Source organism: Talpa europaea, assembly GCF_964194135.1.
Source record: "Talpa europaea genome assembly, chromosome: 10".
Taxonomy (NCBI): domain Eukaryota; kingdom Metazoa; phylum Chordata; class Mammalia; order Eulipotyphla; family Talpidae; genus Talpa; species Talpa europaea.
Window position 1 is genome coordinate 66,266,708 of NC_140077.1, and position 19,919 is coordinate 66,286,626.

The 19,919-nt window shown below is 44.6% G+C and overlaps 1 protein-coding gene across 3 annotated transcripts in view; it reads right to left on the minus strand.

Moving 5' to 3' along the window:
* TXNRD2 (thioredoxin reductase 2) overlaps positions 1-19,073 on the minus strand; it is a gene marked incomplete at its 5' end in the record, with an annotated part of 59,645 nt that extends 40,572 nt beyond the window's left edge. For 2 of the 3 annotated variants that reach the window (XM_084244452.1, XM_084244454.1), the window contains 5 exons: positions 1,130-1,204; positions 1,745-1,889; positions 2,413-2,469; positions 15,502-15,570; positions 18,971-19,073. In XM_084244452.1, the coding sequence (XP_084100578.1) occupies positions 1,130-1,204; positions 1,745-1,889; positions 2,413-2,469; positions 15,502-15,570; positions 18,971-19,073 (449 nt within the window). The remainder of the gene's footprint in view (positions 1-1,129; positions 1,205-1,744; positions 1,890-2,412; positions 2,470-15,501; positions 15,571-18,970) is intronic. The other variant, XM_084244453.1, reaches the window with a different exon arrangement.
* Positions 19,074-19,919: the final 846 nt, after the last annotated feature.

Sequence of the window (19,919 nt, forward strand, 5' to 3'; positions counted from 1 at the left end):
TACCCCCCAGCTGTGTGCCTCCAGGCACTATCTGAGCTACAGGGAGCTCCTGTAGTAAGCCCTCACTCACCCCCCACAACTCACAGCTGTAGACAAAGACATATAAGCTCTGCACTAGTCCTTTCTATGGGTGTTTGTAGAGCCGGTCTAGCATTAAGGACTGTTCAACGCCAGCAGGAAGGATGGCAGAGCCTGATGCCTCTAACACACCATGCAGAGGAGAAATATTACATTGTGGCTGAGCTCCTGGAGGCATGGCTGGAAAAGCCAAGGTACAAAGGTGAGTTGGCTCAGCTTTCTTGAGTTTAGTGGACACAAATTAGTTCCTGAGTGCAAAGTCCCAAAGGCCCCTCAGAGTCAATCTTGGGTACTCAGACGAGAGCCACCAGACCTCTGAGGGACTGCTGTCCCTTCCACAACCTCTATGGACACAGGACAGAGTTACAGGGAGCAAAGCCTAGCTGAACAGAGTGCAGCTTCAGGCACCTCTCCTTCTGGTAGTTACTCCTTAGGGAGGGTGGTACAGTGGCAGGAAGTGTTGGCATCTGGGTTGGGGAAACGCAAAACGTTGATGGGGTCTGGAGGTTCAGGCTGTAATGATCATGTCAGACATGTTCCAGCAGACAATCCCAGGTTCATTTATCCATGCCTGGGGAGCTGGAAGTACCTGGTGAGGTGTGGGTTCATGGTATGGGAGCTGGAAGATGAGAGGTAAGGTACAGGATTCCCAATGCACTGGCCGCAAGGGGCTCATGTGGCTCCTTCCATATAACTGTTGTAGGCCCAGGCAGAAGAAAGGCTGCCCCCCTCAAGGAAGGAGTCAGCCACTGAGATGGCCCTCATCATGCTCCACTCCCTGACTCCTGCTGGAGGGCCCCTAGGCCCTGTCCACACCTCCCACTGAGTGCAGCCCTGGGTTCCAGCCATTTGACCAACATGCCCCTAACTCCTTACTATGCTGCAGGTATGAGCCTGGAGGACACGCCCTCCATCTGCTGCTTGCCTGCACACCCTTACCCTATAAACAGGAACCCCTCATCTTATTGCTGCTGTGCTGTCAATGACTAAGCACTTGCCATGGTATAAAATGACCCAAAGAAGGCCAGGAGGGCCTGGAAAGCTATAGTACCTATCCTGCAGCTGGACCCGATGTCCCCAGTTCAGAGATTTCACATGGTTTTGAACAGCTTCTGCCATTTTTCTCCTGTTAACACACAAAACAGAATGTTAAAAACACAAGAAAAGTGTTAGCTATAGAGTTCCACAGTAAACCACTGGACACATAAAGTGCATGGGCAGAACACAAATAAACAAAGGTGCTTTAAAGGTGGTAAGGTTTGGGGCTGTGGACCTTTGGACTCAAGCAAAATGGGAGCTTTGGTCCACAGCCATTAGGACACAGCAATGGCCCGCATCAGCAAATCTGAGATCCATGAAGGGGTGTGTGTGTGGCCAAGTGCTGCTGACCCCGAAGAAACATCCCATTCTGCACCACTGGCTTTGGGGATGAGCTGTTCTCGGGAGGTCTGTCCTATGTACCATAGGGTTCAGCAGCATCCCAGGGCTCTCCCCAGTAGGTGTAGTATCCCCATCCTCACAGTGATGATAACCAAAACAGACTCCAGACTGCACAGAGTAGTGCCTGGAAGAGCCCTGACAGCACATTTCTCTGAGGGTTAAATGAATAAACCTCCTCCTCCATGAGGAGCAGAAAAGCACCCCTGGGAACATGGCAGCTCCTCACCAGTCATGCCGAACAGGCTGGGCCACCTCCCAGCCATAGTAGGGGGCGTCTCGGATCATGCCACCCAGCAGTGCTGCCTGATGCATCAGCTTCTTGGGGATGCAGCCAACATTCACACAGGTGCCGCCGAGGCCCCACCTGGTGCCTGGCACATAAGGGGAGAACACATTTAAATTTATATTCAGGTAATTCCTGAGGGTTCTCCTATTCTATAGTCACTCAGAATTTCTTTGTCATTGCTGACTCAAACTTGGCTCAAGTAAACCCTTCCACATGAATTTGCTCTCTATAACTGTATTCAGAATCATTTTTAAAAGAGACTAACTAGACAATTTAAAGTACAGTTAAGTCTTCATTTAATATCAATAGGTTTTTGGAAATTATGACTTTAAGTGAAATGACATATAATGACAAGTCCTGGAACAGCCATTATTTAGTTTAATGTTGGTTGGGGTTTCTTTTTGCTGATGCACATCATACTGTTGAATGAAACAACATTATTTAAGAACCTGCTATAATGGCAGTTTACACAAGAAGCAGAACACTCTCTGGAGACTCTGGACAGCAGGGTGTGAATGGTTCTGCTTTCAGCTGTCCTGTGTATGTAAAATGGCTCTCCCAACCCATCTCTTTCCCAGGACACAGTGCACCCACCGGTGTCTACCTACCACGAGGGGAAGGGTCCACATAGTCTAGCACTGCCACCTTCTTTCCAAGTTGAGCAGCTGAAACAACAAGAGGAATGGGTAGGTGGGTATATCCAGGGAGTTACTTTGGGGCTGAAGACTCCAAGGCCCAGAGGAGGCAGCAAAAGACCTGGATCCGTGGTTGCCCACCAGTCCTGACCACAGGTCTCCTTGTTGCTTTCTACCACCCAGTTGTGCTGCCCAGAGGTAGAACTCTCTGGACTTTTCTTAGACTGCAGTCTTCACATGGCAGCACTGAGTCCAGCCCTCCCACCCCACCCACCAGTTTAGACACTCAGCCCAAGCCCAGTGCCTGCAAGTATGTTGGGAGGCATTACAGGAGTACTCACTCCTTGAGAAAGGCCCATGACTTGAAAGCCCCCTGAAAACCCACTCTCTCCCTAGGTTTACCTACTCTCTTCTCCACCAGATACCACATGGGACCTCCACCCAAGAGAGGTCTATCTCATTAGAGCCCCCCCCACAGTGGTCAATTGCTGCCTCACACCCAGGGTAAGAACACAAGCTCAAAAGTCAAAAAGTAGGTGCAGGGTCAGCCAATTCCCTGGCAAAAACAACCCAGGTTCTAAAGAACACCCCCTAGCTACAGCCTTTTGGCCTTTTCTTAACTAACACTGGGGATCCACTGAGCTGCAAGTTTCAGGTTAAAAGGCAGGCCCTGATACCAATTGCAGTGCTTCTTCTTGGCTTCTTCTTGGCACTGCCTCAACCAACCCTGACCCTGGACTTGCCCACCTCCAGCGGGTATGCCCAACTTAAGTGTCATGAATCCATGAGGGTTCAAAATACTATGGAACATGCTAGGTTCATAGCCAGCATACTTACAGGCTATCACAAACCAAGACTGGAATGAAATTTTATTTTTTAAAAAGATTTATTTATTTATGCATATAAGAACTGGGGCACAGGCCAGAGGTATGGGGGGGGGTAAGAGAATTCACCGAAGACAGAGTAGGGAACAGAACAGGCAGATTGACTGAAATACACTGCAGAGGGGAGCAGCGGGCAAGTCAGTAGAGGTCTGCTGCACCATGTGGGTAGCTCCCTGGCTGGGGATTGAACTCGTACTGCAGTGGCTACAGATTACTTCATAGGTTGCATCTTAACCCCTTGCACCACCAGGGAGGCCCTGGAATGAAATTTTAAAAGGCATTTTTGCTCAATGACGGAATTTCAGTACAGGATTTAAAAGCTTCAGGCAAGGGGACTCTTTGAACATGCCAGTGGCGCAGCGGACCTCTCCTGTCTCACCTGCTGCTCCCCTCAGCAGTGTATTTCAGTCCGTCTACCTGTTCTGTTCTCCGCTCTGTCTCTGGTGAATCCTCTCACCCTACTGCACATCTGGCCTGTACCCCAGTTCTTGTATGCGTGAATAAACAAATCTTTAAAAAAAACAACATGCCAGTGCCTAGTTCCCATGTCTGATCTTGATGGAGCACAGGGACCAAATTTATCAGACAAAATAATTGATTCTATGGGTTCTAAGCACTGAGCATCAGAAAACGAAGGGCACAATCTATGAGAAGTAGGAAAGTAACAAGGTGGGCCCCTACATTGAAGAGTTTCTAGGATGATGTACAAGGAAGGGGACCTATGTAGACGTCAGCAGACTCTGGCTGTAGAAGAAGCCCTGAGAGTCTAGGGAGACCAAGGCAGCCAGAATTTATGGGACAGAATAACAAGGAACAAAGAGTTGCACAGAAAACCTGGACATCTGATCAGTGCATTTTGTAAGGAAATCACCTTGTTCAAAAAAAGAACCAATTGGAATGATCTAGACACAGGGCAGGAACAGCCTGGAGAAAATATAATTCTTGGGTTACTGCATAAGTACTAAAGTAGGTCATGCCATGAACAATTAACCTTAAATTGGACCTGGCTCCAGACCTGCCTTACAAATTTTAAGTGGAAGACCCAAGCAGATCTAACCATCTCTTAACCCTTTACCTGCATCCCAAAACACACTAAACATTTTTCTGGTAATACAAATATATCCAGAACCTAATAAAGCAAAGTTCAAAGTGCATGCATTTAAACAGAGTTTACCAGAATAAAAAGAAGCAGGGAGATACAACCATAAAGGGAAATATAACCTGTCACTGGAAACTGACCAAGAACTGACAAGATTCAGAATTTGCAGAAGAGTAAAATCAATCTTATAACTATATCCCATACATTCAAAAATTTAAAGAGCAACATGGAAGATATATATTTTTTTAAAAAGGACACAAATCAAATTTACAGAGATGAAAATGGCAAGAGAAATATATTAAATGGAATTAGTAATAGATTAAACATAACAGAATCTTTTATTAGTGATTTTGAAAACAGATGCAGGCCCCAGTTCAGGTAGCACAGAGATTTGGTATTGCACAGCCACCCTCAGGAATTTTCCTCAACCCCTGGTTCAGTCATAGCACCTCAGGAACCAGAACAAGCCCCAGTCTGGGCCATGCAAGGACCTGCCCAACAGCAGCTTCCCTCTGTTCAGTGTCCCAGCCCAGTATGGGAAGGGTGGAGACATGCCTAGCAGAGGTAAAACCCACAGCAATGAAGAAAAAATTGGGAGACAATAACACCATGAATGGCAGCAGAAGTCCAAAGGGTAATATAACACCACATATGGAAAATATATCTCTAGAATCCAACCATAAAGACATGAAAGACCTGTTATCCTACCAGATACAGAATTCAAGCATGTCATCATAAATAAATTTGAAAAACTCAGAGAACTTAGAGAAGATGCAGGAAAGCAGATCAAGGATACACAAGGACATTCAGAAAAACAATTGACTGTCTTTCAGAAACAAAATCAACAAAGAGAAGACTGAAAATGATACCCTAAAGAATGACATCTCAGGATGTAAAAAAATAAAATAAAATAAAAGAGATGAAAAAAATACTATAGAAAGCTATAGAAATATAATAAAAAATTGAAGAGCAAATCAGTGAACTTGAAGATACAAATTTACAAAAAAAAAAAAAAAACAAGAGAAACAAAGCAAAAAAAAAAAAAAAAGAAAAAGAAAAAAGAAGAAAGAAAAAAAAAACACTTCAAGGACTATCCAACACCATGAGGAAAGGCAATATAAGAACAATGGATATCCCAGAAGATAAAAGGATTTAAAAAGGAACAAAAAACATATTTAAAGATCTAAATAGAAGAAAACTTCCCCAATCTGGAAAAGGAAATTAAGACACAAATCCTGGGAGTTAAAAGAATAACTTAAACAAAAAGAGACCAACATCAAGGTATATTGTGATGAAACTTCCAAGAGTTCCGGACAAAAAAAGAATATTCAACCTGATGAAGGGGATCAAACAGATAACCTACAAAGGAACACAGCTCAGGCTAACATCAGACTTCTCAGAAGAAACACTACAGGCAAGGAGAGAATGGAAAGATGTGACAATAAACTTAAAGATAAAAACTGGCAACCAAGAACATCACATAGGGAGATACATACACACACATACATGCATGCATGCACACACACAAACATATGTGCACATATATACATGTGTGAAATAAAACACTACATATGGATAAAATGTCCAGAATCCAACCACAAAGACATGGAATATCTGTTCCTCCTATCAAACACAGATATCATGCATGCCATCCAAAAAAAATTTGAAAAACTCAAAGAAGAACTCAGAGTAGATGCAGGAAATCAGATCAAGGATATACTTAAACTCTGGTATATACTTAAACCCTGCAAGGCTCTCCTTTAGATATGAGAAAGAAATAAAGGTCTTCTCAGACAAAGAAAAACTGAAGAAGTTTGCAAAAACTAATCACCCCTCCAAGAAATATTAAAAATAACTCCAGAATCTAAGCCAAATAGAGCAACATACAGAAAGCAAAGAATAAAGTAATAGATATAACCACAAACTAAGGACAAATGTAATCTCTCTAAATGTTAATGGAATAAACTTACCAGTTAAAAGACACAGAGAATCTGGTTAGATTAGGGAACAGATTCTAAGCTTCTGTTGTCTCTAGGAGACATACCTGAGCTCCAAAGAGAAATACAGGCTCAAGAAAAAAGGCTGGTGGGCCTCCCCCGTGGCGCAGTGGTTGAGCGCTGGGTTGCGAAGCTGCCCGCTGCCTCTGCGGCACCGGTTCGAGCCCCGGCTGCTCCCCAGCCACCGGAGGAGGGTCCCACATGGCGCGCCGACCTCTCCTGCCGCCCGCTGCTCCCCTCAGCAGTGTATTTCGGTCCTTCTGCCTGCTCTGCTCCCCGCTCTGGCTGTGGTGAATTCTCTCACCCTCCCACACTTCTGACTGTACCCAGTGGTTGTATAAACAAAACAAACAAACAAACAAATAAATAAAAAAAACATGCCTCTATAACAACAACAACAACAACAACAAAAAACCACAGATTTAAAAAAAAAAAAAAAAGGCTGGAAAACAATTCCACAAGTGAATGGGACCTAAAGAAATGCTGGGATAGCCACACTAAGATCAGATAAAATAGATTTCCAGTTAAAAAAGATAACAAGAGATGGGGATAGACACTACATAATGATTAAGGGAACAATATACCAGGAAGGCATTACAATCATCAACATTTACTCACCAAACGAAGGAGCACCATAATACAGTAGGCAACTACTGTTAACTCAGACAACAAACAGTGGTAAAAACACATTTTTGTGGTAGGCAACTTCAATATCCCACTCTTACCAATGGACAAATGAACAAAACAAAAAAATGAAGAGGGACATAATAGCTTTAAACAAAGAATTAGAGGGTCTCCCTGGCGGTGCAAGGGATTAAGACACAATCTATGGGGCTATCCCTGGCCAGGCAGGGAGCTGCCCACATTGTGCAGCTGACCTCTCCTGTCTCACCTGCTGCTCCCCTCAGCAGTGTATTTCAGTCAGTCTGCCTGTTCTGTTCCCCACTCTGTCTCTGGTGAATCCTCTCACCCGCCACATCTCTGACATGTACCCCAGTTCTTACATGCATAAATAAATAACTCTTGAAAAAAAAAACCAAAGAATTAGAACAAATGGACCTAAAACACATCTATAGGACCCTTCACCCCCCAAAAACAGAGCATACATTTTTTTCAAGTGCACATGGGACATACTCAAGGATTGACCACATATTGAGCCACAAGAGAAATATCAGTAAATTCATAAAGACTGAAATCACACCAAATACCTTCTTAGATCATAAAGGTATCAAATTAGAAATCAACTACAAGAAAGCAGAGAAAACTTCTATTAGTAGCAAACAACACACTATTAAAGAAAGACCACTGGGTCAATGATGAACTCAAAGAATAAATTAAAAAAAAATACCTCAAGACAAAGAACAAAGAGAACACAACCTTCCAGAACATGTGGGACATAGCAAAAGTAGTACTTTTAAGAGGGAAGTATATAGAAATACAAGTCCCCATCAAGAAACAAGAGCTCAAATAATCAACCTTGTCTCTCATTTCAATGAACTAGAAAAAGAACAAAAACACTCAAAAGCCAGCAGAAGAAAGTAAGTAATGAAAATTAGAGCAAAAATAACTGAAATAGAAATTAAAAGGACAGTTCCCCCAAAATCAATGAAATCGAATGCTGGGTTCTTGAAAAAATAAACAAAATTGACAGACCTCTACCTAGGCTGATTAAGAAAAAAGGAAGAGGGCCTCCCTGGTGGCACAAGGGGTTAGGCATCAGCATGATGAAGCAAACTCCAACTACTACAGCATGAGTTCAATCTCTGGCCAGGGAGATGACCCACATGGCGCAGCAGACCTCTCCTGTCTGGCCCGTTGCTCCCCTCAGCAGTGTATTTCAGTCAATCTGCCTGTTCTGCTTCCCACTCTGTCTCTGGTGAATCCTCGCACCCCCGCACCTCTGGCCTGCACCACAGCTCTTGTATGTATAAATAAATAAATCTTAAAAAAAGGGAGAAACCTCAATAAATAGGATCAGAAACCAAAAAAGGAGAAGTTACAACAGACAATGAAGAAATTCAGATGATAGTAAGAAATTACTATGAACATTTATATGAAAATAAATTCAACAACTTACATGAGATGGGCAGATTCTTAGAATTATACAATCATCCACGACTGAGTAGGGAAGAAATAGAAAACCTGAACAAACCAATCATAAGCAAGGAAACTGAAACAATAATCAAAACTCTCCCAAAAAACAAAAGTCCAGGACCAAATGGCTTCACAAGTGTGTCCTAACAAACTTTCAAAGATGAACTAATACCTATTCTGCTCAAACTCTTTCAAAAAATTGAGAAATAAGGAATACTCTCAAACACATTTTATGAGGTCAACATTACACTAATACCAAAACTAAAGATAATACAATAATACTGCAGACCAATTTCACTAATGAACGCAGATGCTAAAATCCTCAATAAAATCTTAGCAAATCAAATCCAACAACACATTAAAAGGATTATACATTATGACCAAGTGGGATTTATACCAGGGACATAAAAATGTTTCACATCTGAAAATCAACCAATGTAATTCACCACATCAACAAAAAGGAAAGTAAAACCATATACTTATATCAATAGATGGTGATAAGGCATTTGATAAGATTCAGCATCCTTAAAAAACTTGGATAAATAGAACATATCTAAACATAATAAACACCATATATGATAAACCCACAACTAGTATCATTCTCAATGGTGGAACATTTTAAGCCTTTCCACTAAGATCTGGTACAAGACAAGGATGTCCACTCTCATCACTACTATACAACATAGTATTAGAAGTCATAACTAGAGCATTTAACCAGGAGAAAGCTATAAAAGGAATACAAATTGGAGAAGCAGTAAAGCTGTCATGATTTGCAAATGATATGATAATATATAGAGAACCCTAAAGACGCCACAGAAAAACTAATTAAAACAATAAACCAGTTCAGCAAAGTGGCAGGCTATAAAATCAACAGACAAAAATCAGTTGCCTTCCTGTATGCAAACAATGAACTAGACGAAGAAGAAATTAAGAAATCCATTCCATTTATAATCTTACCAAAAAAGTGAAATACCTGGAAGTCAACCTAACAATGAAGGTGAAAGACTTGACAAGAAAAACTGTAAGACATTGCTAAAATAAGGAGAAGAAACAAAGAAATGGAAGGACATCCCCTCTCATGGATGAGAAGAATCAACACGGTCAAAAGACAATGGGATTGTAATTGAGATTCAATGCAATCCCAGCAAAAATCTCAATGGCATTCTTCAAAAAAAAAATGTAACAAATCATATGAAATTCACATGGAAACACAAAAGACACTGAGTAGCAAAAGCACTCCTAACAAAAAAGGGGGAAATGTTGGTATTACACTTCCAGACTTCAATCTATAGCACAAAGCCATAGTAATTAAAACAGCCTGGTACTGGAACAAAAACAGACAGACAGATCAATAGAATAGAATTAGGAGCCCAGAAATAAAGCCACATAGAATCACAACTAAAATATGACAAAGGAACGAACAAGGTAATAAATGGTGTTGGAAAAACTGGACTGCCATGTGCAAAAAAAATGAAACTAGACCACCATCATACTTGAAAATTAACTCAAAATGGGTAAGAAGTGGATGTAAGATCTGAAACCATAAAATACATAGAAGAAAACATAGGTAATACACTCCATGACATAAACTTCAGAAATATCTTTGCAGATTTGCCTGCAGTAGGAAAACAAAGGAGAGTATAAAGAATTGGGACTACTTCAAACTGAGAAGCTTCTGTACAACAAAAGAGAGAGTAACCAAAATGAAGAGATAATTCACAGAATGGGATAAAATATTTGCACACTATACATCTGACAAGGGACTGATATCAAAGATCTACAAAAAGCTGGCACAACTCAACAAAAAGAAAATAAGCAGGCATCCCCTGGTGGCGCAGCGGTTGAACGCTGGGTTGCGAGGCTGTCCACAGCCTCTGCAGCACCAGTTTGATCCCCGGCCACCAGCGAAGGTCCCACAAAAAAAAAAGAAAAGAAAAGAAAAGAAAAGAAGCAACCCAATTAAAAGGGCAGAATTGCTAAACAGGCACTTCTTCAGAGCAGACATACAGATGGTCAACAGACACATGAAAAAATGTTCATCATCACTTATCACCAGGGAAATGCAAATCAAAACCAACAATGAGATATCACCTCACACCTGTAAATGTCCCATATTTAAAAAAAACAAACAAACAGAAACAACAAGTTCTGGCAAGGGTGTGGAGAAAAAGGAACACTTACACTGTTAGTGGGAACATAGACTGGTCTGGCTCCTATGAAAAGTACTGCAGAGATTCCTCAAAAGACTAAAAATAGGCGCTGGATCTACCATATGATCCAGCAATTCCAGTCCTAGGTATCTACCCAAAGAACACAAAAACACTAATTCAAAAGGAAATCTGCATTCCTATGTTTATTGCAGCACTATTTATAATTGCTAAGCTATGCTAACAACCTAAATGCCCCAAAACAGATGAGTGGATCAAAAAGATGTGATATATATACACAGTGGAATACTACTCAGTGATCAAAAAAGAAACTCATGCCATTTGCAGTGACATGGGTGAAGCTGGAAGGAACATGCTAAGTGAAATAAGCCAGAAGGAGAAAGATAAATACAAGTTGGTGTCACTTATACGTGAAACACAGAAAAATCAAACAAAGGGTCAAAGAAAGACAAACTATATTTAAAACCAACCCTTGAAAACTGACCATAGATCTGAGGCCTCCAAAGGGGAGGGGGAGAGGTTGATAGAGTGTGGGGGATAATAATGGGAGAGTCCAATGGACTATGATGGAACACTGTGGGAGGAATCCTAATGTTAATCCAAAACATTAACAAAGAGGTAAAACCATTGTACTTCATTAATGGAAAAAAACTAAAAAGAGTACTGATGAGCTGTGGGGCAATTCCAAACAGCCCCAGAACATGTGATTAGTCTCCAAAAGCTTAAGAGGGAGAGAGAAAGAAATGGAGAAAGAATTTGAAGAAATAAGGATTGAAAAAAATCTCACAATTTGATGAAAACCAGAAATCCACAGACCCAAGAAGCTCAAGGAATTCTTGCAGAAAAACAATTAAAAACTACACCAGGACCTCCCTGGTGGCACAGGTGGTTCAGCATCGCACTGTGAAGCTGTCCACAGCCTCTGCAGTGCTGGTTCAATGTGGTCGGCTGGCGAGGGTCCCACAATGGCGCAGCAGACCTCTCCTGTCTCGCCCGCTGCTCCCCTCAGCTGTGTATTCATCATTCTGCCTGTTCTGTTCCCCGCTCTTTCTCTGGTGAATCCTCTCACCCTCCCATGCATCTGGCCTGTACCCTGGTTTTTGTATAAATAAATAAATATTTAGGGAAATAAATAAATAAATAAATAAATACTACACCAAAACACACAGTATTAAAGCACACATCACAAACTAATAAACAGAGAAAATTCTAAAAGTACTCAGAGAAGAAAGACCGATGACAGAGAAAGATGATAGCCACAGGTCTCCTGTTAGAAATGATGCCAAGTAAGATTGAAGGACAGCATCTTGAAAGTACTAAAAGAACAACAAAAACAGAAACAACTATCTTCCTTGAATTCTATGCCCATAGAAAACAGCTTTACAAAATGAAGACAAGAAAAATTATATCTTCAGACATACAAAAACTGAAAGAATTACTTAACTCTAGAGCCATATTACAAGAAATGCTCACAGACATCCTCAGGGTAGTACAGTAGTTATCGCATTTGCCCCACAGACATACTTAGGTAGAAGAAAACTATGCCAGATGGGGAGTTAAATCTCCACAATAGAATATGAACATCAAAATAATAACTACATGTCCAGAAGTATCAGATTTTTCTTAATATTTAAATCTCTTTGGAAGAGAACTGTTTAAACAAAAATAATAACAATACGTTGTGGAGATTATAACACATGAAGGTACAATGTATGACAACATAGAACATGGAGTGGAAGGGCAGATGTGAAAGCATGTTGGCATACAATTTTGCACTATACATGAAGAAGGAGGATATTACTAGGAGGTAGACTGTAACAAGTTAAAGATATCTACTCTAAACTCCTAAGGCAAATAGCTCATATTTGTATATTAGCTCAAAATGAACTGAAGACCTAAATGTAAGAGCTGAAATGGCAATATACCTCAGAGAAAACATAGGCATAAATCTTTGTGATCTGAGATTCGGCAATGATTTCTTAGATGTGACAACAAAAGTAACAATGGGTAAACTGAGCTTCATCAATAAATTAAAATTTTTTGTGCTGCAAAGGGTACTATGAAGAAAGTTTGAAAGATGAGGGCTTCCTTGGTGGTGCAAGGGGTTAAGTCTCAGCACTACGAAGCAATCTGCAGCTACTGCAGCATGAGTTCGATCTCTGGCCAGGGAGGTGACCCACATGACGCAGCAGACCTCTCCTGTCTCGCCCACCCGCTGCTCTCCTCAAGAATGTATTTCAAGAGATCTGCCTGTTCTGCTCCCACTCTGTCTCTGGTGAATCCTCTCACCCCCCGCCCCGCACTTCTGACCTACACCCCAACTCTTGTATGCATAAATGAATAAATCTAAAAAAAAAGAAAGTGAAAGATAATCCACAGACTGGAAGTATTTGCAAGTCACATATCCAGAATACATATCTGTAACTAACCCAAACCCAATTAAAAAATGGGCAAAGGTTCTAAATAAACTTCTCCATGAATATTCAAATGGCCAATGAGTATATGAAGAGATACTATGTGTCATTATTATTATTAAGGAAATGCAACTATACAATTTCACACCTACTTAGGATGGCTATAATAAAAGCAACACATATGCTGACAAAGATGAGGAAAAATAGGAAATCTCATATGTTACAGGTGAGAATATACAATGGCACAGTCATTTTCAAAAGGTTAAACACTGAGTTACCATAACTCAGCAATTCTTCTCCTAGGTATATACCCAAGAGAAATGAAAACTTATGTCCACACAAAAACTTATACACACAAAAAAATTCACAGCAGCATTATCCTAACAGACAAAAAGTAGAAAAACTCAAATATCCATCAACAGACAGGTTGATAAAAAAGGTCATGCAATGGAATATTATTCAGCCATAAAAAAGGAACAAAGTACTAATACAGGCTCTGTCACATATGAGCACTGAAAACATCATGCTAAGTGAAATATGCAATGACAAAAGGCCACTTAATTATATGAAATGTCCAGAACAGCTAAATCTACAGAAAGTAGATTAGTGGCTGCCAGGGACTGCAGAGTGGAGGGAACAGGGAGTAATAACTACTAGGTACAGAGTATTTTGGGGAGGTAGTGAGAATATTCTAAAATTGATTATGGTGATGGTTGTACAATCCTGTGAATATACAAAAAAACCACCAAATTTAATTCAAGTGAGTGAAATTTATGGTATGTGACTTATATTGCAAATAAAGTTGTTATAAAAATATGAAATATTAGGGATCAACACGACAAAGTATACAAAAATTCTGTATACTAAAAACTACACACAAATTTCCTAGCAGCATTGTTAGTAACAGCCAAGTGCTGGAAACAACCCAAATGTCCATCTACATGAATGGACAAAACATGCTTTGTCCAGAAAGGAGAACTGGGGAAAAAATGCATTTCTGCCCAGTGGTACTTTGTTATGGCTGCTCCCAATATAGCAGGACAGGGCTGATAGTCATAGTCACCATGCTTGATCTGGTGCTAGTTTCATATGTCCAACCTAATGAAGCCGTCCACTTTAAATATGTATGGTTTACTGTATGTCAATTGTATTTCAAAAATCTGTAAAAAGCACGGTCATTCACAGGGAGATATGCCATGGTTATGAGAGACAAAAACAGACCCAGGATCTGCTACAGATTAATGGAGATGTGTCCCAGAGAAACAACAGTGGAATGAACACACAGTCCAGGGCTTTCTTCTGCCCTAAGGAACATCACCGAGACAACTGGCCATCTGTGCAGTCTGTTTCCTGGAGTGACTCTGTGATCCAATGGAATGAGGACAGCAAGCCCCTCTGGGAGACTTCCCAGGTTGCTGCCCGCTACTGCAGGCCAGCAACCTCCCCTTCCTCCCTCAGAATAAGAGCAGTGGACAGTGAATTTCTTCTATACCATCTGTGATTCTAGAACCCAGTATCAAACATCAGAGAACCAGTTTCATGGTCAGGGTGGCTGCTCCATTCCCTCTCTTTGGGGCCATTTCTCTTCTGTTCCCTCCCTTCCCCTTCCCTGCTTATTTGCTTTCTTATTGCTGGGCACTCCTCCAGCAGAGCACAGAGCCCCTGGTGAACACTAGCCATCTGTTTCCCACCCAGACTAGCAGCAAACTGCAGCATGACATCTCTGGATGTCTCTGGGTCCAGTCTGTTTATTTAACACATATTTACTGAGCACCCCTGGGTGTTAGATCCATAAGAGCATTAAATGCCTGGCAGAACAAACCATGGTATCTGCAGGGCAGTGTCAGCACTAAGAACAAGTGGAGTGTTGCAGAGACTGGATGGGTTGACGGTGTCATTGCAGGAGGGGTGCAACTCTAGTAGGACATTACAGCAGCAGCCACCAAAGGGAGGTGAGTCCTGCAGCTAAGCAGGTGGGCAAAGTGCAGCTCAGCAGGGCAGACAATCAGGGCAAGATGCAAGGCCATAAAGACTTCTCAAAAGCATTTGCAGAATAGCAAGGAGGCTGGGGTCAGAGCAGTATGAACGAGCAAGAGAGGGTGTTGGTGCTGGGAGATGCTGCTGAGGGATGGGTCAGATCTTGTGGGACCAATAGCTGGAGCTGAGGAGGGCAGGCTCAGACTTGGAGCACCACCTCATCTGCTGTGTATTGCACAGACAGCTGGGGACAGGCACAGCAATGAGGCTGCAGGGGTGACCCCATCTGGGTGCAAAGGCTCTGTGGGCTAGCAGGTGAGCTGTGGGGGAACATCCCCACCCAGGTGCACAACACTGCCCTCTTTAGGGGGCTTCCAAAAGCTGTGAGGCCCTGCCACACTGGAGAAACATAGAATACAAGACACGTACCTTCCTTGGCACAGGCCAGCCCGCCAGATCCCCCTCCGATCACTAGAAGATCATAGTACTGCCGTCCTGCTGGGGTAAGGGGTAAGGGTAAGAGGTGAGAAGGTGAGCACAGATCCAGAAGGCAACACAATTTCAAACAGTTAGTGGCTCTGTCTAGGCAAATGAGATAAGGGATCTATTTTATGGGTTCATCCCACCTTGTGATGGGTTGTGGTAGCAACATATCACACATCAGGTAGGTCTCAGTAGATGTCTGCACAAATCCGTAAACTAACTGACGCAGAGGTGAGGTTGGCCTCAAGGGTGTAATCACCTTTTCGAAGCCCCCACCACCATGTCAAGAAGGTAATTTAACTGGCAAGACTATTCTGAACTCAAAGTTTACCCGCCATGTGAGCCAGACCCAGCATTATGACATTTTTCTTGAGTCCATTTGTCCTTCAGTTGTAAAGGTCACCCTCTGTTATCAGAGAAGCCTCTTGGAGAGTGCTCGGTGCATGGTGAGCTCCAGGAGGGGAGCAACTCTGAAGCAACAGCAGGACCTGTGACTTGGTTCCTCCTGGATTGGTCTTTCAGGCAAGACATTATCTGTCTCTCTTCTGCCAATTCCTGGCATGGCAGACAGGCAAGAGTCAGCCAGGGAAAAGGGAGTAGATGAGTGGCAGCCTGTGAGAGCTCTGACTAATGCCCAAGTTGAGACACCCAGCCAAGCACTGGCCTGCTCCCTGTGGAGGGAGGGAAAAAATAATAAAAAATGAACAGTATGTGGAGAGGGCAGGGAGAAGGCTGCTGCTTTTGGGCAAAGCCCAGAGTCTCATGATCAAGTAGGGTCTGCTGCCTGAAGCTGGGTATCTGACCCCTTCCACACCAGCATCAGAATCTGAGGCCTGTCATAGGAAGGCTTGCATGTGTCTTTGCAGGAGGTAGCTACCTCCTGAGAGGCAAGGCTGCAGAGAATATGCCAAATGCCATGTTCTTCAGGAGCCCCAGCTCTGCAAACATCCCTCACACAGGGATCCAGGGTCTGCACACCTGCAGGGACACTGGAGTCACGCCTGGAGAAGGCCTTGGTTTTTAACTAAGGAAGCCCAGGAGCTATGTCCAGGTGGTTAGCCCATGGCCTGCAGCCTCCTGACCTGTGGAGACACTCAGCTGTCCCCACCCTGCAGCCAGGTCCACCCCAGACTCCGTCTAGCAGGTAGAGTTTGAGGACTCAGATGTAAATGCATACACATGTGGGATCTAATGGGGCTACAACCTGGTTCAAGCAGCTAGTCCAAAGTGGACCCAATTCCAGGGCAACTCAAGGGCACTGAAGAGGCCTAAATTGTCGGTTATTCTGAAGGCTTTGATAAGAGCCCAAAGAACCAAGGACCGGTTGGTTGGAGAAAGGGCGCTATTGGGCACCAGGAGCAAAAGCCTGCTGGGCAGAATGGGGTCTCTCTCATCTCCCTCTACCTGCTGGGGGAAGAGGGATAAGACCTGGCCCAAGAGAACATACCTACCTTCCATTGCAGGTGCCTGTCCTTCCTGCTGCAACAGCAGGGTTCCAATGGGTGTCCCTGTCTTGCAGTCCCAAGCTGTTACTAGGTGGAGGGCAGGGTGAGTGGTTGGCTGTGTGGATTGTGGACTTATCTGTGGCAATTTGCTCTCCTGTGTCCCACCCATGAGCTCGCTCAGTTTGATAACACTTAGAAGGACAGGAGTAGAGTCTTCTGTATGTGTAGGAAACCTGCTTTTAAACCAGTGGGAGAGTCTGAGTAGTCTACCAGGAGCTAGGACCCCTCAGGGGCGGGCAAGCTCTGCTCTGTGGGTGGTACACAGCTGTGCACTCTGGCCTTCCCCATCATCACTGGCCTTCCCTCCCCCCCCCCCCCTATTCAGCCCCAGAAAGAAAGGTCTGCCTTGCATCTGTTTTCTGAGCACATTGATTTTTCATTTTCTGCTTCTCTATGAACTCAGTGCTGGCTAAAGGACCAGCAAAGAGTGGAAGCCCAGTGAGTATGGCACAGCAGAGTGAATGGCACACAGCCCTGGGAGGGCAAGTGGAAGCTCCTTGCATGCCTAGAGGAGCCCCGGCCACTTTGGAGAGCCCCTGTATGGCTGTCTTCACACCACAAGCTCTTTCTGGGTAGCAGGCATTAGGAAACCATCCTAGGTGATTATCATTCTGGCTTCTGTTCAGAGGCTGCATTGGCCACCCCCAAGCCTGGGATGGGGCAGGAGTTCTTTTCTCCGAGAAGCTTCAAAGTTGAAATGGAGGAGGCACAAATTGGCCCTGAGTGTCCTTGTGGGGGCTTGGTACTGTCTCCAGGCCCTATTACTATCAGTTCCTCACTGTCACAGCCTTGGGGTTTCTTTCCCAGCTGGAAATTAAACTCTGCTCCAAAGCCATGGTTATCAGCTAATAGCCTGAAACACTCTGGGAAAGGCACCTTCTGTTCAGTTTTTCCCTGCATCAGTCAGTTCAAAGGCTCACTGTGCAGGTATTTTTAATTCTCAGTGTCTCACTTGACACACACAGCAAAATAGGGTATGTTGGCCAGGGTCAGCAAATTCACCCCAAGAACAGCACCTTCACCCTACTTCATGAGTCTGGTTATCATCTCCCAGGACTCTGCAGGGCCACCCAAACTGCTGGCTTCTCCAAAGGCATGGCAGCACACAGTTTTGCCCATTTACAAATGTGGTCAGTCAGTCCTTGTGGTCTAGTCCACTGCTGGCTGAGGCTCTGGCCACTCTCCCTCCCCCGTCACATCCTCAAGCATGGGACAGGCCACTTTACTGTAGCAGATGTGGAAGTACTGTTGCCAGCTCTAGTGCAGCCAGTGCTGCTGGGTCAGGCTCCAATACTTTGGAGTGACCTATCAGCCAGTCCTTGCTCTGTGAACTGGTGGCACCCCCAGTGCTGGTGGTTATAAGTGCTGTCCTGGTTTGCTCAGTGTGCCTTGGTAGATCCAGGAGGATGAGCCTCCCCTCCCACAGAGCAGCCATAGTGTGCAGAAGCAGGGGTGCTCAGAGTCCACTGGTTCCCAAGCTCCCCTCACTGATTTCTCTACATATGCCTATTTAAGCACCTGCCATGTATGTTCGCTAGGGCCTTCGGGTGGTGGTGCCTGGATCTCCTGAGGTGGCAGGGGCGTGCAGGGGATGGCACTAGGTAACCTTAGGAGGTGAGCCACCATTTTCCACCACGATCAATATTATAGTTAATATTCGGCTTACGGGCGGAGGTCTGCAAACACAGGGCCTCTGACAGATGATTCCAGCTGTTTCCCCATCAGGAAAGGAGGCTGACGGTCGCTGGGCGCTAGTCTCCGCCGTGACCGCTGCCCGGAGGGCCATTCCACGCTGACAACCCTAGGGAACACCCCTCTGGACTCCTCACACGCACATTCCTCACTCCCGTCCCGACTCCTCCACGTGAACACCCCACCCTGCGGACTCTACCCCTCGGCCCCCGCGCTACCTGCTGTGCCCCTCGCAGCGCCTCGGACGCCGCTGGCCCGGGCCCGCGGTCGCCACCGGAAGCGGCCGTCAGTTCCCCGCCGCGCCGCCACCAAGGCCGCCATTGCCGCGCGGGGCCTCTCGGGAGGGCGGGGCTGTCCGCCGTGCTGCCTGCGCGGCCGACGGCGAGTCGCGTTTAAGGTTGCGGGCAGCCGCTGGAGTGGGAGACGTGAGTGCTGGGGCTGGGTCTCTAGAGAGTCTAGGTACCGGACCTGAGGTGGGGGCCCCCTAGCTGGAACGAGGGATGGAGTCGGGTTGGAACGTTTGGGGAATTCGGGCGAGAATGAAGGAATCCGACCTGGGGTGGAGCCTTTGGGGTGAGAGACAGGGAATCTGTTAGAGGATGGGGCATCTGGGGATCTATCCGGGAGTGAAATGGAGGGGTGGGAAATTAAGACCCCAGTGAAAGGATCTGACTTTGGATGGGGAGGGTTGAGGCAGTGGCAAATCTGTGAGACGGGGCCTGTCTCACTTTGGGGGGTTCACGCCTACTCTTTGAGCTGGGATCAGAGCCTGGGGAGTGGGAGGATTGTGGGGGCTCAGGCCAGGAGAGGCTCAGTGATCTCCCCAACAGGTTTCCTCTTGGAAGCATTGGAGTACTCCCAGGCTTTTCCTTTGGAGAGGAATGACTGCAAGGGGGACAGGATGACTGGGGAACAGGATGACTGCAGCCCAAATGCAACCAGACTGGGTCACAGTGATATGAGAAAAAGGGGAAACCACTCTAGCCTGTCCTACCAGCAGACAGGAGTTTGGGTTTTTTCCAGCCAGGGACTTTTGTGTTCTTTTGTTCCAGACTGGGCTTCCCTGCATGCCCTCTGCTGCCCAACTCCTAGAGGGGCTCCTGTGAGGAGGCCCAGTCAGGAGAGTGGTATAAACACAGTTGACACAGTATAAGGTGTTAAGGACAG